Source organism: Phalacrocorax aristotelis, chromosome 8 (assembly GCF_949628215.1).
Source record: "Phalacrocorax aristotelis chromosome 8, bGulAri2.1, whole genome shotgun sequence".
NCBI classification, from domain to species: domain Eukaryota; kingdom Metazoa; phylum Chordata; class Aves; order Suliformes; family Phalacrocoracidae; genus Phalacrocorax; species Phalacrocorax aristotelis.
Window position 1 is genome coordinate 29,528,387 of NC_134283.1, and position 12,823 is coordinate 29,541,209.

The window sequence follows — 12,823 nt, forward strand, 5'->3', positions numbered from 1 at the left end:
GTCACAAATTTCAGTCTTGTTTTCATCTCTGCCTCTGTGCTATTTGTTGGTATAGGAATTTATTCATAACACAGGAAAAAGAAAATAAAAGTAGTAAACGAAAACAGCTTGCTTGACAAGCAGAAATAAGTAACATGGACTATGGAGTGTTTTTCATTTTGAAGGATAACTGCACAACTTCCTTCTGATCCTATATCTACCAAATCATCACGGTTTTTGAAGAATTCAAGGTGAATGAAAAGCGCAATCCAGAAATCAAAGTGGTTTTAAAGAGTGTGTTCTTAATTCTTTTTTTTTTTTATTAATGATAAGCATTTTGTATCTGCCCCGAGTTTTCTACAGAATTTAGAATTCTGTGGGCAGGTGGGTGTGCAGAGAAAAGATACAGAAATGTAAATGTTTGATATCAGAAAGGTCACAATATTTCAGTAAGATAAAGAAGAAATACATTATTTGGTACTCTTGCAAATTGTTCAAACAGATAATTATTAATTTTTGCCAGACCCATTAAATATTTTCTACATACTGCATTACAGGTTAAAAAATATCTGCATAAAATATATAGTGGTTCTGAACTGATGAAATTTTTTTTCACATGTTAATATTCTTCGATGGTTCAAATAGCTTTAAGTTTTTAGCATTTATGACTGGTTTACAACTGAAGATATGATATTCTCTGGGGCATTAAGCAAATTTATTTTGATAGTGAGATTTAAATGATCAAACTTTCTTTGAAGAAAAACTTGGAAAAAAACTCGGAAAAAACCTTAGATTATACTGGAAGTAAAAAACTCACATTTTGTGACTGCAAGAAAAATACCTGTAGAAAGAGATACTATCAATCTGTTTTCTCATCTTTTAGAATTAAGACTGATTTCTCCTGTAGCAGTATGTCTGTGCTGAAAATTAAAAATGCATTAAAGAACTGATTATGGTGTATTTTATATATCCTTCTCTTCTCCCACCCACAAATAATCAGCATAGAATTAACCAATGAACAGCAGAGAGGTAAATAAACTAATTCAATATTTACTACATCCTGGGGAGAAGGAGTTCATTCCCAGCAACTTTTTCAGAGCCGGCCGAATTCAGTATATTACAAAAAAAAGATTCCATTTATTGTCCAGCCCATTTTAGTGAAAGTTATAGCACAGTCTACTGTCAGTGGAGGATTCGCTCTCTGCGGATATGGAAAATCAGTCTATCAGAAAAAAAAAGGTCAATTTTATAGGAGTTCATCTTTTTTTTTTTTTTTCCCTTCCTCCTTTCATTCACCACACAGTAGACTTTTCGATTTGGCAGACAAGTGAAAACTTTATAGTGCTAACTCATCACTTTTCCTGAAAAGCGCTATTAATGTAGAATTCCAACAATACTCTTGATAACATAAGTTTCCAGATAAGAAACTCTGCAGATACCTACTGCAATATGAGCAACACACTCTCTGATCAATATCAATATCCTAGCCTGGGAGAGAGAGGGGCCAAAGCTATCTCAGATGCCTGTGGCAGACAAATATGCACAGCCACCGCTCCCAGGCCTCTCAGAAAGCTGAACTTGCTTCTACTGAAACTGATGGCAAAACTCCTTTGAGCATCAGTCCAAGGTGGGTAGAGCCGTTGGGGAAGAATTCCCAATATTATCACATGCATATTCAAAAACAACTGTGGTGTGTGGCACAGCACTGTCTATAAAGCCTGTTGTATTGCCTGTTCTCAGAAGCAAAGGCAATGCCTTGAGTCTGCAGAATCTCCAGGTGCCAGGACTGTGTGAGGCAGGTGCTTCCTTTAACCGTCTCGCATTTGCTGTTTCATACCATATAATTTTAGGACAAGCTATTCAGCAGTCTGAGCAGGCCTTCCCTGCTGTATTTAAGTGTATACTGTTTCAGTGGTGGACCAGCATTAACTCCAGTTCAGATGCTGAGGGTTTGAATTTTGGAGGGGTCCCTCCCAGTCCCTCTCCATTTTGGCTTAGGACTGTGTGATTTCACAAGCATTAACACTTTCAGCTTCGTGGCATTAACTTTCAGGTAACAGGGAAAGCTTTGTATCAGTTCATATAGTCAAAACCTGTTCCAGAAAAGGTGTCTAAATTAACAAGTAACTGTTAGTAATAAGCAAATTATCTGCTCAGATACTGATTTCTGGGTAATAATGGATTTTGCATTACAATGACAGTGCTCTAAATCTAACGTGCTTTTTCTTTGTTGGAGTCAGCTTTCACTGTCAACTCCTTTTTTATGTTTTTGGTCTGTGCTGCAGCTTTAACAGCCAATGTGTAAAGTTTGTGGTACATGAAGAGCACAACGTGGTGTTATTTCAGCCCTCAGAGAAGGATCCTCCCCAAAAGCCAATGACTGCACTGAACAAGCCTGCCAAACGCCTGTCTCTCCTCCCTCTTACAGACCAAGCACCTTTTAAACAGCTTTTTGTCTAGGGCAATAATCAGATATCTGTTAATATTGTTCCCCACGAACCTGTTACCCATCCGCTACTCGACATTATGCAGACCTGGCCAGGTTTCTGGCTGCAGAGCATACATCGGACGCACTTGGAATACTGCTGAACCCCATCTGTTCCACACAGCAGCAAGCACGGCAATATTCCTTCTCCTCAGGAGCAGTAGCGGAGAAGTCGTCTATTGTGGTTTAATTAGCAGTAACCCCAGCCTGGGGGAAGTGCGAGATTTCTCTTCGCTACCTATACCACCGGTCTGAGGTTGGAAGGAAGGATATCAAGCCCCCAGATTCGCCCAGCACTGCAGCATGGGGAGAACCACCCCCCCGCCACCCCAGCACAGCACCAAGTCAACTCACAGGATCTCCAGGTCGCGCAGGGCTCGAAAGGCTCCATCTTCGATGCAGCTGATCTGGTTGTTGTCCAGTTGCCTGCAGAAAGGAAGGGAGAGGATGAAGGCTGGCCAGTACAGGCAGAGCTGCCTCAGAGCGCCAGGTTGGGGCTTCCCTGTCACCGAGGTGTCCCTCCACCCCCTCGCAGCGCCTGCTCGCCACCCGGCGCAGGGCTGCTCAGCTGCCACGCTGCTCTGGCTCTGCTCGCTGCTGTCTGACAGCGCTGCACGCTACCGCACTCTGAAGCCTGTCAGGTCTCAGTAAATATTAATTGCGCCTTTTTTTTTTTTTTTTTTTTAAAGGCAGAAGGGAGTAATTTCATTACATTAGGGCATCCAATCCATTATGAGCTTTTACCGTCATGTCACTGAAACAATTTCATTAAGCTAAAGGCCTGTAAATCATTGGAGGTCACTGTGCTGCCCTCCGTGACCTCCCAGAATGCCTTTTTTTCTTTTACTGGAAGTTGGAGTCCTCTGTCCTGACAGTACTAAATCTCCAGGCTTTATCTGCCCAAGAGCTGTGAGAGTGCATAGGGAATATACCAATTCCAAATTAGACTCAACTAATCTAATTTTATAGTCTTTTTATTATTCTAAGCAGCAAATGTCTGTGGTGGTTCGATGCCTCTCTGCATTGTTACTGGTCCCATCTGGTAGCCCATTCTATTGAAGGATTTCTGACTAAATACAGATTCTGTCTAACTGCATCAGGGAGTGCAATCCAGTGACAGAAAGCATTATACACACGTACACTTAAAACACTATTTTACTTCAAAATGTGTAATTTAATATTTGGATGGTGGAGTTCTCTCATTTGTCTCCCTGCATACGCATGATTTAAATATATCTTACAATGTATGTGGTTACAGCAGTACAGCTACATCTGTCTCTCTTGCTTAGAAAATTAAAGTTAAGTTGCAATTTAAAATTCAGTGATTACATTTCCTGACATCTGATCCTTTAAATTTTACACTTAGAGAAATAAAATTATGTACCTAACCACGTGTAAGTACAATATCTGCATTTCATGAAAAATTAGAAGCAGGTTCCGAACTCTATATTATACTGCTCTTTGCACAGCATATACTTTAGATTTGGTGAGGGGGGCACCAATTGTCCTGTGTATGTAAAGTATCATGAACAAAGATACCGAGATTTCATTGCAGTTTCTGGTTTTTATTACAAAATAATAAATATCTACACAGAGATTGCAAATATCTTACACGTATATATTTGCATAGTTTACCAATTTCTTTCCAATAATTTGCTCTACCTAATTTTTTTGTCTAAATAGATGTTTATCACAATTATCTCATTACACAACAACAAAGCACAAACAGAGCACTACAGTATAATTACAAAACAAAAAACCAAACCAAAGTGTCTTTGGGGTAAAGAGAAATACAAAGGTTTAAGTGAAGCAATGGCAAATACAATCTTTATGCACCCCTTTAAAGATTGAGTTTGATCTACTAACATTAAATATATTGAACACATATATATTTGTAGACTGTGAGAAACTCATCCTTCATGATGTAGTCTGGCCTTGATGAACATCAGTTTTTTTGTGGTTTAAAGTGCATGAAAAACCATACACACTATAAGGTCTACTAAAAAGCTTAGTAAGCATAAAGCCCACCTGAGGTTTCTCATTGCTCTCATAACACTGGAGAACATGCTGAATTCGGCTAAACTTCCGTGATGTCTCCTATACTGACAGATACCGGGATGTACAATCATCCAAAACGGATTTTTCTGTAGCGTAAGAGTTCATGCATTGTATATATACATAGGTATACAAGTATACACATATATCTTTCTTTTATGTTCTCTCTGCTTCTCCCACCACCTAGCAAAGGTGCTAAAAGCTATACATATGTAACTAGCATGCAACTGTATATATATATGTGTGTGTGTGTAGATAGTGGCAGCTGAGTGTCCTTTTTCTGAGATCCCTGTTTAGTTGTGTAGGCTGTTAGAAATTTGTTGCTCAAACAGAAATGATGGTAGATTTCAGGAGGAATAAACTTAAAATGAGTCAAATGTAACTCTAGTTGCATGACTAAGGACTTTACACTCCAGTTGGCTTTCTTAAGCGTAAAGTCGGCAAGTGCTAGCATGACAAAGAGAAAGCAGGTGGAACTTGAGAATCACCTCTCCTTCTTCTCCTACAGGAAGTACTATATATTATTACTTATTTTCATTTAAGTTATACTATAATATCAATTTTTCTGCCAAATACACTAAAATAAGCAAATAAACCGTGTGTGAGTAACAAAGCCTTCTGATTAAAGGGTGTCATATGCGGTGTATTTAAAAAAAAAAACAAACAAAAACCAAAAAACCAAAAACGCAGCTCTTTCAGATTTGATTTTTGTTGAAAAAGCAGAATGGCAATCTTAATCATATTTCTATAGGTCCAATCATGCTAGCGCTGACAACCAAGTTTAGTCCGTATGATTAATCCAGACACCCAGAAGACACGAACTTAGCAGGATAGTCAGTAAATAGGGAAAATATTCATTAAAGATACACCCTGATTCTGCATGCCCCATAAACTAAAGCTGCACAGTCTTTGGGAGACATCCACATATTTATTGCTTCTTTGTAACAGGCAGAGATCATGTCTCCTGATATTTATCATGCGAAAACATTCACATCTGTGTTTAAGCATGAGAATTTCTTCTCAAAAGCAACAGAACTATTAGCTGTCTTTAAATTAGGCATGACTGTGTTTAAGACCCTTCACCTCCCCATTTATGTCTCAATGTGTAAAGATGGAAATTTTATGTCTTTGCATCTCTCCAGCACCCTGGTGAGTGGTTAAGCAGAGACAAGAGATTTGGGAGTTTTAACGTCTAAACTATATCTTCCTTCCAAGACACTGTGTACTTTAAAGTTTTGAGAAAACTTCAGGTAAAGCCTTACAGAAGGGCAAAGACAGGTATTAAACACATACTTTTATACCCGTGAAGGCAAAATAAAAATCCTGTGATGCAGACTAGCAGCCAGATCACATACTCAAAAGTGGGTAAGCTGTGCATGCAGCCCTCCAGTGCACAGGAGAGACATGCCTAACATTTGTTGAAAAGAACATCTTACCTGAATAAAACTAACCACATGCAGAGAAAGCAAAAATTCAACTTTAAAAAAAGAAGGGAAAAAAATAATCAGCATTTCAGAATTGGCACATACATTTCCTTAAGGAACATGTGAGACACCTCTCATTTCTTCACCGCTGCCTTCTGAATGGATCAGTTGTGCACACATGGAGCACTGCTACCTGAGACACAGATCAGCTGCTCCAGGCTTTCAGGTAAACTTAAAAAATGGTCTCAGCCAGCAGAAGCATTTATTCAGATTTAAGTGCCGTCTCTATTTGTCAGTGTTCATACCTTTTCTAGAAGATCTTCTCCTCAATATTACAAGCAGGATGTTATGCATGTAATGGTGTAATGTAACGGTGAAAAAAGGCCAGACAATACAAAGTCAGATTTAAAACACAATTTTAAAATGGACAAAGTCACTTTTTATACCTCTGTTTCCTTCTGCCTTTTGAAGGAATACAGCACTAAGCTGTAAGGGTTCTCACACAGAAAAAGCAAGCTTCTACATTTAAAAAAGGCTAAAGGATGAATGAAACCACAATAACCAAGCTGTGTGAAATAGCCTTACAACATGTATCGCACAATTATAAGAGCTACAAGCCAAGGCATGAACAAACAGGACCAAACTTTGAACTTCCAAGTTTTTGCAAAGTCAGATAAATATCTAGCTTTTATTTGGGTTAAAGTGTTTGGGTTAAATGCTGAATCTCTCATGCATTAGACACAAAGCACTGGACTCAGGCTCGGTGACGTTGTCAGAAGGGCTATTGCTCCAACGTCAGCAAGCTGAGATCCCTGTCTGGGAAACCCAGCAGCTCACGTGTGATTGAATTACCTACTCTGACCTCACCTAAGAGGCTCCAGGGATCCAAGATCTCCATGACGGGCAATTAGCAACCAGACAATGCTAACAGATACAAAGAGCAATAGCAGATCTCAGAGAATGGAGCAAAACACTTGATGAAAGAAAATACTGAATGGGTATATGGGCTTTAGGTGAGGTGTGACACAGACAAATGCGAGAATTTATAAAAATCTTTGTAAAAAAGGTATCTTTCATATGGTAAAGCTATAATACATAATGCCATAGGTATTATTATAATTTGACTCTAACTGTGACTCAATAGCTAGTCTCAGTTTTTATTGAAAAGCAGAAAAATTATGTGACTAAATTATTTGCAACTGATTGATCACTGTCTATCTTTAAAAGTGATATTTATAAGAAAAAAACTTAGGCATGAATCACCTTCCTATGAAATGAGAAATAACGGTGCATCCTGACAGATTTACATCAGTGGACAGTCTATGGTTTGGCCAAGACACTGCTTTAACTGTTTAAAACACAATTACCCTGACAGAGTATAACTTTGACTTATCCATTTAGATTTCTACATTATCTATCATACATGAGAGTTAAATTTCAAATAACATTTGGAAGGCACAGGATTTTACAATGTTGATATTCTTTTGGCATTTCAAATAATCCTTTAAATACTGAGGCTTGGAGGTTTTTCTCACAATAATAAGGAATATTTAGTTTTCACATGCATTTGAGAGATAAAATTCCCAGCAACAAAGCTGATATAATTTTTATCATGCTGCTAGATTTAAGATTAAAAAAAAAAAAACAAACCAAAAACTGCACAACAAAAAACCTAAACCAAAACCAAAAAACAAACAAACAAAACCAACCAAAAACTGTTTTAAAATATTAAAGAATTCATCCAGGATGAAATTTTCCAAAATTGAAATAATCTAATCTTTTACTAACATTAAATGTTAATGTTTAAAACCCTACATTTATATTACTAGCAATGTTTCTTCATAGTACACCAACTAGCCTGATGCCATATATAAAGGCTTTCAATATTTTTTCTATAATTAGCCATACTCACATTTCAGAAGAAGAGGTCCTTCAAGCATCAACATTTCACAGTAATGAACTATATAATCAGTGTTTTGTACTTCATCTGTTTCAGTGAGGGATTTTTTTTTTCCATTTAGAAACACTACTGAGGCCACTGCAGAGCTCGAGCGTTAATCTGGTTTTTAATTACACTGTTTAATTACTATAATCTCTTTCGATATTTTGCCCAGAATCTACTTCAATATTTCAATAAAGGCCTGTAATAACAAGTACTGTAATAAATCCTTTTCAGATTTCTTTGTTTCTCATATTTTACACATTTAGCATAAAAAGAACTGTTAGAATAGTTGCATATTTAGGAAAGGTCTACTACTGTAACAGATATGAAATTACTCTAGTACTGTTACAGATACCTAATGTTAAAGATCTGAGATTAAATAAGAGCCATATTCTCATTAATAAAAGACTTGCATATTTAAACAAAAGTATCCATATTAAAGGTACTTTATTACTAAAGTATTTTAGGAGTTTTCAATAGCCATTGCACAGGAAGGTAAATTCACTGTAATTTATCCTAGAATTGTTGTCAGAAAAAAATTCATTTTAACTACATCTCCAAAGTATCCTCCATTTGGACATTTTTTCTAATACAAACTGATGGGTCTATGTCACCACTTTCCTGTAAAGTTTACACCCTAGCACTGAAGCTCTTCAATAACCTGTAGCAATTACAGATACGCTCTATCACATTTATTGTCCAGCCTCCAAACCAGTCCTTATATAACTTTGAGAATGTTAAAATTTCAAAGGAAAGTGACACCAATACTACATCTATGTAAAATTTCTCACCTACCAAACTAAAGTCCTTATCCTTAAATTAAAACAATAAGGAAGCAATAGGTAATAGATGGTCCCTTGAATTAATATTAAACTCAATTAAATTGAAATAATAGAAAGTTATTTCAAAGTAGCTTTTCATGTGTTTTGCGTGTTCAATTTTTATTCTTTATTGATGCTTTACTAAAATCATTCCCTAAGAGCTTGCTTGTATTAAAAAAATTAAAGAACTGGTACATTAAATTCAGTATTAAAATAAATAATATAATTCTCAAGTGAAGTAAATTGGTGGTGCAAAACACAAATGACAAATGCTGTGATCAAGCTGAAATCTCCCTCTGGGATTTTTAAAAGTGTTCCAATATGCCTTTTATTTTGTTTGTTTGTTTCCTAAAGATGTGGTTTTGCCAAAAGTTACAGTTGAAACAGCTCATCTGCAGGAAATAATTGGGCACAGCCATATTCTCTGTCTTCAATTTTCATACCCGACCTATGTTGCCAGGTTGCTAAATAAGGAGGGAGGGATATCTGTTTTAGAGGGGAAGAGTTGCTTATAAATAATTACTCTGCAGACTTCAAAAGTATTAAGTATTTAAGTTTTTTTTTCTTACATTAACTCACAATTCAAAATGTTGCTGTCAAAAAATAGACATCTTATTAGCTTAATACAAAACCTAAGTGGCAAATGAACATGTAGACTACTCCTGCCTCTTCCCACAAGAATAAATACACACAAACCCAAGATTTCCTTTCAATATCAGGGGGTTTAGAACACTTTTTTTTCCTTTTTTAACTCTCTCTGATTGCTGATGTAACAAATAGTGCATACCAAGCACAGAAATGGCTGTCTCCATAGCAATTGGGGCAGGTTTTGCGGTTTCCCTAGTTACTCTTGACTGATAACCATCTGTTGTTCTCCTCTGCCATAGCCCCAGAGGGGAAAAGGGGAAGAAATGAGGAAGATAAAATGGGTGTTAGAGAATATGAAAGTTATTTACCATAGTGGTTTTTACATTTTCAGAAGGCTTGCACTTCCTTAAATCTTTGGTTTATTTATTGTTATTTTCGGTTGACAAGTACCAAATACCACATGTACAGAAAAGTTCTAATTCCAAAATGCTACTAAGCATTCACCTTATTAATAGGAAATCATACCAGGGAATCATATTAGGAATTAATAGGACGTCATATAATTAGGGACGTTTCTATGAAACTGGAAAACCAGAAACTAAGGCACCTTTTCTATGGAAAAAAATATGCAGATATTTAATCTTAATAATTAGTAGAAATTTGTAATGTACAAAGAGCATAGGGTAGAGGTGCAGAAGGTTAGCATCCACCGAGCTGCTGCAGGTGGAATAGGATCACTAAGTAACTGCTGCTTTCCACCCCTGACCTGCAACAATGGCTGGAAGCTACCTCTATTCACACGTTTGTCGCCATCACTTCAATCAAACCTTGAGACCTGTCCTTCCCTTCAGCGTGCCCATGTGGTGCTCTAAGGGAGACACAAGGACAGCGTGCCTTCAGGGGCAAGGCTCCCTGTGCCTGCATCCTTCCCCGAGGACAGCAGCACCACAAACTCGCACCACGGCCAGCCCCCGATGGCCCTGCTGTCAGAGGCACACGTCAAGATTCACACTACAAGCAAGGTCAATGTTTACATAGGCTCATGTACCATCACGGTATTACTTACATGGAACTAATAGCACATAAGTTATGCTCATTTTGAAGGAAAAACAAATAAGCCTCCACAGGCTAGCTGTTACGGCCGATCAATATAGCAGCATGCAACCGGGGTTTGGGTTTGTTCCCTGAAAATGATTCCATGCGTATGTTCCGTGTAGTAACAAATTCATTACAGAACCAAAACTTATAAAAGAAGGACAAAGAATGCTTAATCCCTTAAAATTAAAAATTAAATCAGCTGTCAGTTGTCAAAGACAGACAAAATTTGTTTGGAGCTACCAATATTTCTAAAATGTGGCTTCAGCCTTAGGGCTGCACAAAACTCTACAGGGCAACACAACAAGGCAGGGTTATTGCTCTTCTGGTTCTTATCCACAGCGCAGGACAGAAACGTTCTGGATACATATGACATTACTGCTGCCCTGAGGACACCACCGAGGGTCTTCCCAGGGACTGCCCGCGCACCCAGCTCCTGCCAGCGGGAGCCCAGGCAGCTCATGGCTGCGCAGAGCTGCTCAGGAGAAGGGGCTAAAGATGCCCACATGCACTGCCAGGATACAGGGTGGGATGTAGCAAAGCAAGGTGGTCATTTAATAGGGCTGCTTAGCAAAAATCATATTAATTCTGCTGTTTCATTGTTTGTACAGTTTTATTATTAATAATTTACTAATTCAGCTTTGAGAGGAAAACTAGGGCTCTTAGGCCTTTAAGAGGCCTAGACTTTTTCAGCAAACATGAAAATGACACGACGAGATAGAGATTGTGGCAGAGAGTAAATGCAGTAGACCTCGGCAATTAAGCGAAGGTAAGCTGCCCAAGGGCCAGACGCCAGAAGCACTTCTTTTACACAGTTAGGGAGATGACAGCGCAGAACGGAATCTTGACATTGGATCTCCAGACATCTGTCCCCTTTGAAATCACATATTACATTTGATTAATTCTACCACCACAGTCATACAATGACTTGAGATATGTTTTCTAGCTCTTAAGACAAAAATTATGAGGAAATAATACCAAAACAGTAAATGTTGTGAGTAAAGTCACAGCAGAGTGTCAGTCTTGTTACACGGCTGGTAAATTTGGACAATCCAGTAAAGATTCTTGTGTTTTCATGACTTTTTTTTTATTAGAAAATTAATACCTTGTGAATACCCAATTAACATCTTGCACTTACGAACTGTAGTATCTTAGTATAACATACCATTAATTTTTCAGTCAGATCCTGGTTTATCACACTTTTTTTTTTTTAAATAAAAAAGATCCAGCCAAAAATAGCCAGTTAATGCTAGAGAGGGAAGAACAGTTTGGGATATCCAAGGGCCCCATTTTGGTTTGGGGGATTATTTTTTTAAACACGGTTGTATTCAGTTCCTCAGCATCCAAGAAATGCTAAAATAGTAACTAAAACCCACAGTCACTGGTGCATAGTTAACGAACACGGTGTATTTCAAGATGCTGCCATAGTTTTAAATCACTCTGACACAGGTTCCCAATACTGATCATGCTCAGTACAGGCTCAGAAGCTCTGCTACAGGGTTCCAAAGAGCAGGCCATTTCATCTTTAATACAACTGTGGGCTCTGATTTTAGGATAAGTGGCACTCCAGAGAATGAAAGGTGTGTGCGGGGAGTGCTTCCAGGTCTTTTGTTTGGTTTTACCCCTTTTTCTTATACTGATTTGGCAACAGCAACTTGCCTTTGGGACATGAAGTTTAAATTATTCTAATAACTCCCACTGTAAAATAACCAATGAAAAGGAAGTGTTTTCAATTACTTTAAGACAAGGAGTCGTTTGACTTCGCTACAGCTTTCTCTTGTTCACTGCCTACCGGTCTGGGCATTATCAACATCAGAGATTTTGTTTTTAACACACAAATGCTCCTAAATGGCTGAGGTCCACAGGCAGCTCCAAATTCTGGCTCCTCACTCTGATTATATGTTCTCTGCTTTGCAGGTATGTATTTCTCAGGCCTACTGAAAAGGAGCAGCAGACCCATGTACATCATGTAACTATGCTCTTAATGCTGTTGCCCTTTTACTGATACAAAACAAGGCCAAAAATGGATAGTATAAAACCACTTAAAATTTGTCCTGCAGTCATTGCTTCAATGCATGTGCAACATCATCTTTTTTTTAAGAGTCTTTATATTTGTCATTTCTTAGCATCACATCTCATTTTGTAAGTCAGACCTGCAATTGACTTGTAATCACTACTAGATAAGCATACAGGTGAGTTTAGATGAGTCTGTGCTAAGGGTGGGAGAGAGACCTCAGAAGTCATTGTCTTTAAAAGCTTCTGAGCTTTTAAGACATTTACATCAAACTTTGTTCTCACTACTCAAGGCAATTAATTCAAGTTCCACATCTGAATTCCCACTGGAATTACTTCTTATGGTTACAGTTCTGACTATACTCATAGCCCAAATATGCTTGTTCTTCTATGTGATTTCAAAGAAATAAGTTAACAAAAC

At 37.8% G+C, this 12,823-nt stretch overlaps 1 protein-coding gene across 3 annotated transcripts in view; it reads right to left on the reverse strand.

The window, feature by feature from the left end:
* The window catches only part of SLIT3 (slit guidance ligand 3), a 547,006-nt gene that overhangs the window by 233,550 nt on the left and 300,633 nt on the right, over positions 1-12,823 (reverse strand). For all 3 annotated transcript variants that reach the window (XM_075102153.1, XM_075102154.1, XM_075102155.1), the window contains one exon: positions 2,819-2,890. In XM_075102153.1, the coding sequence (XP_074958254.1) occupies positions 2,819-2,890 (72 nt within the window). The remainder of the gene's footprint in view (positions 1-2,818; positions 2,891-12,823) is intronic.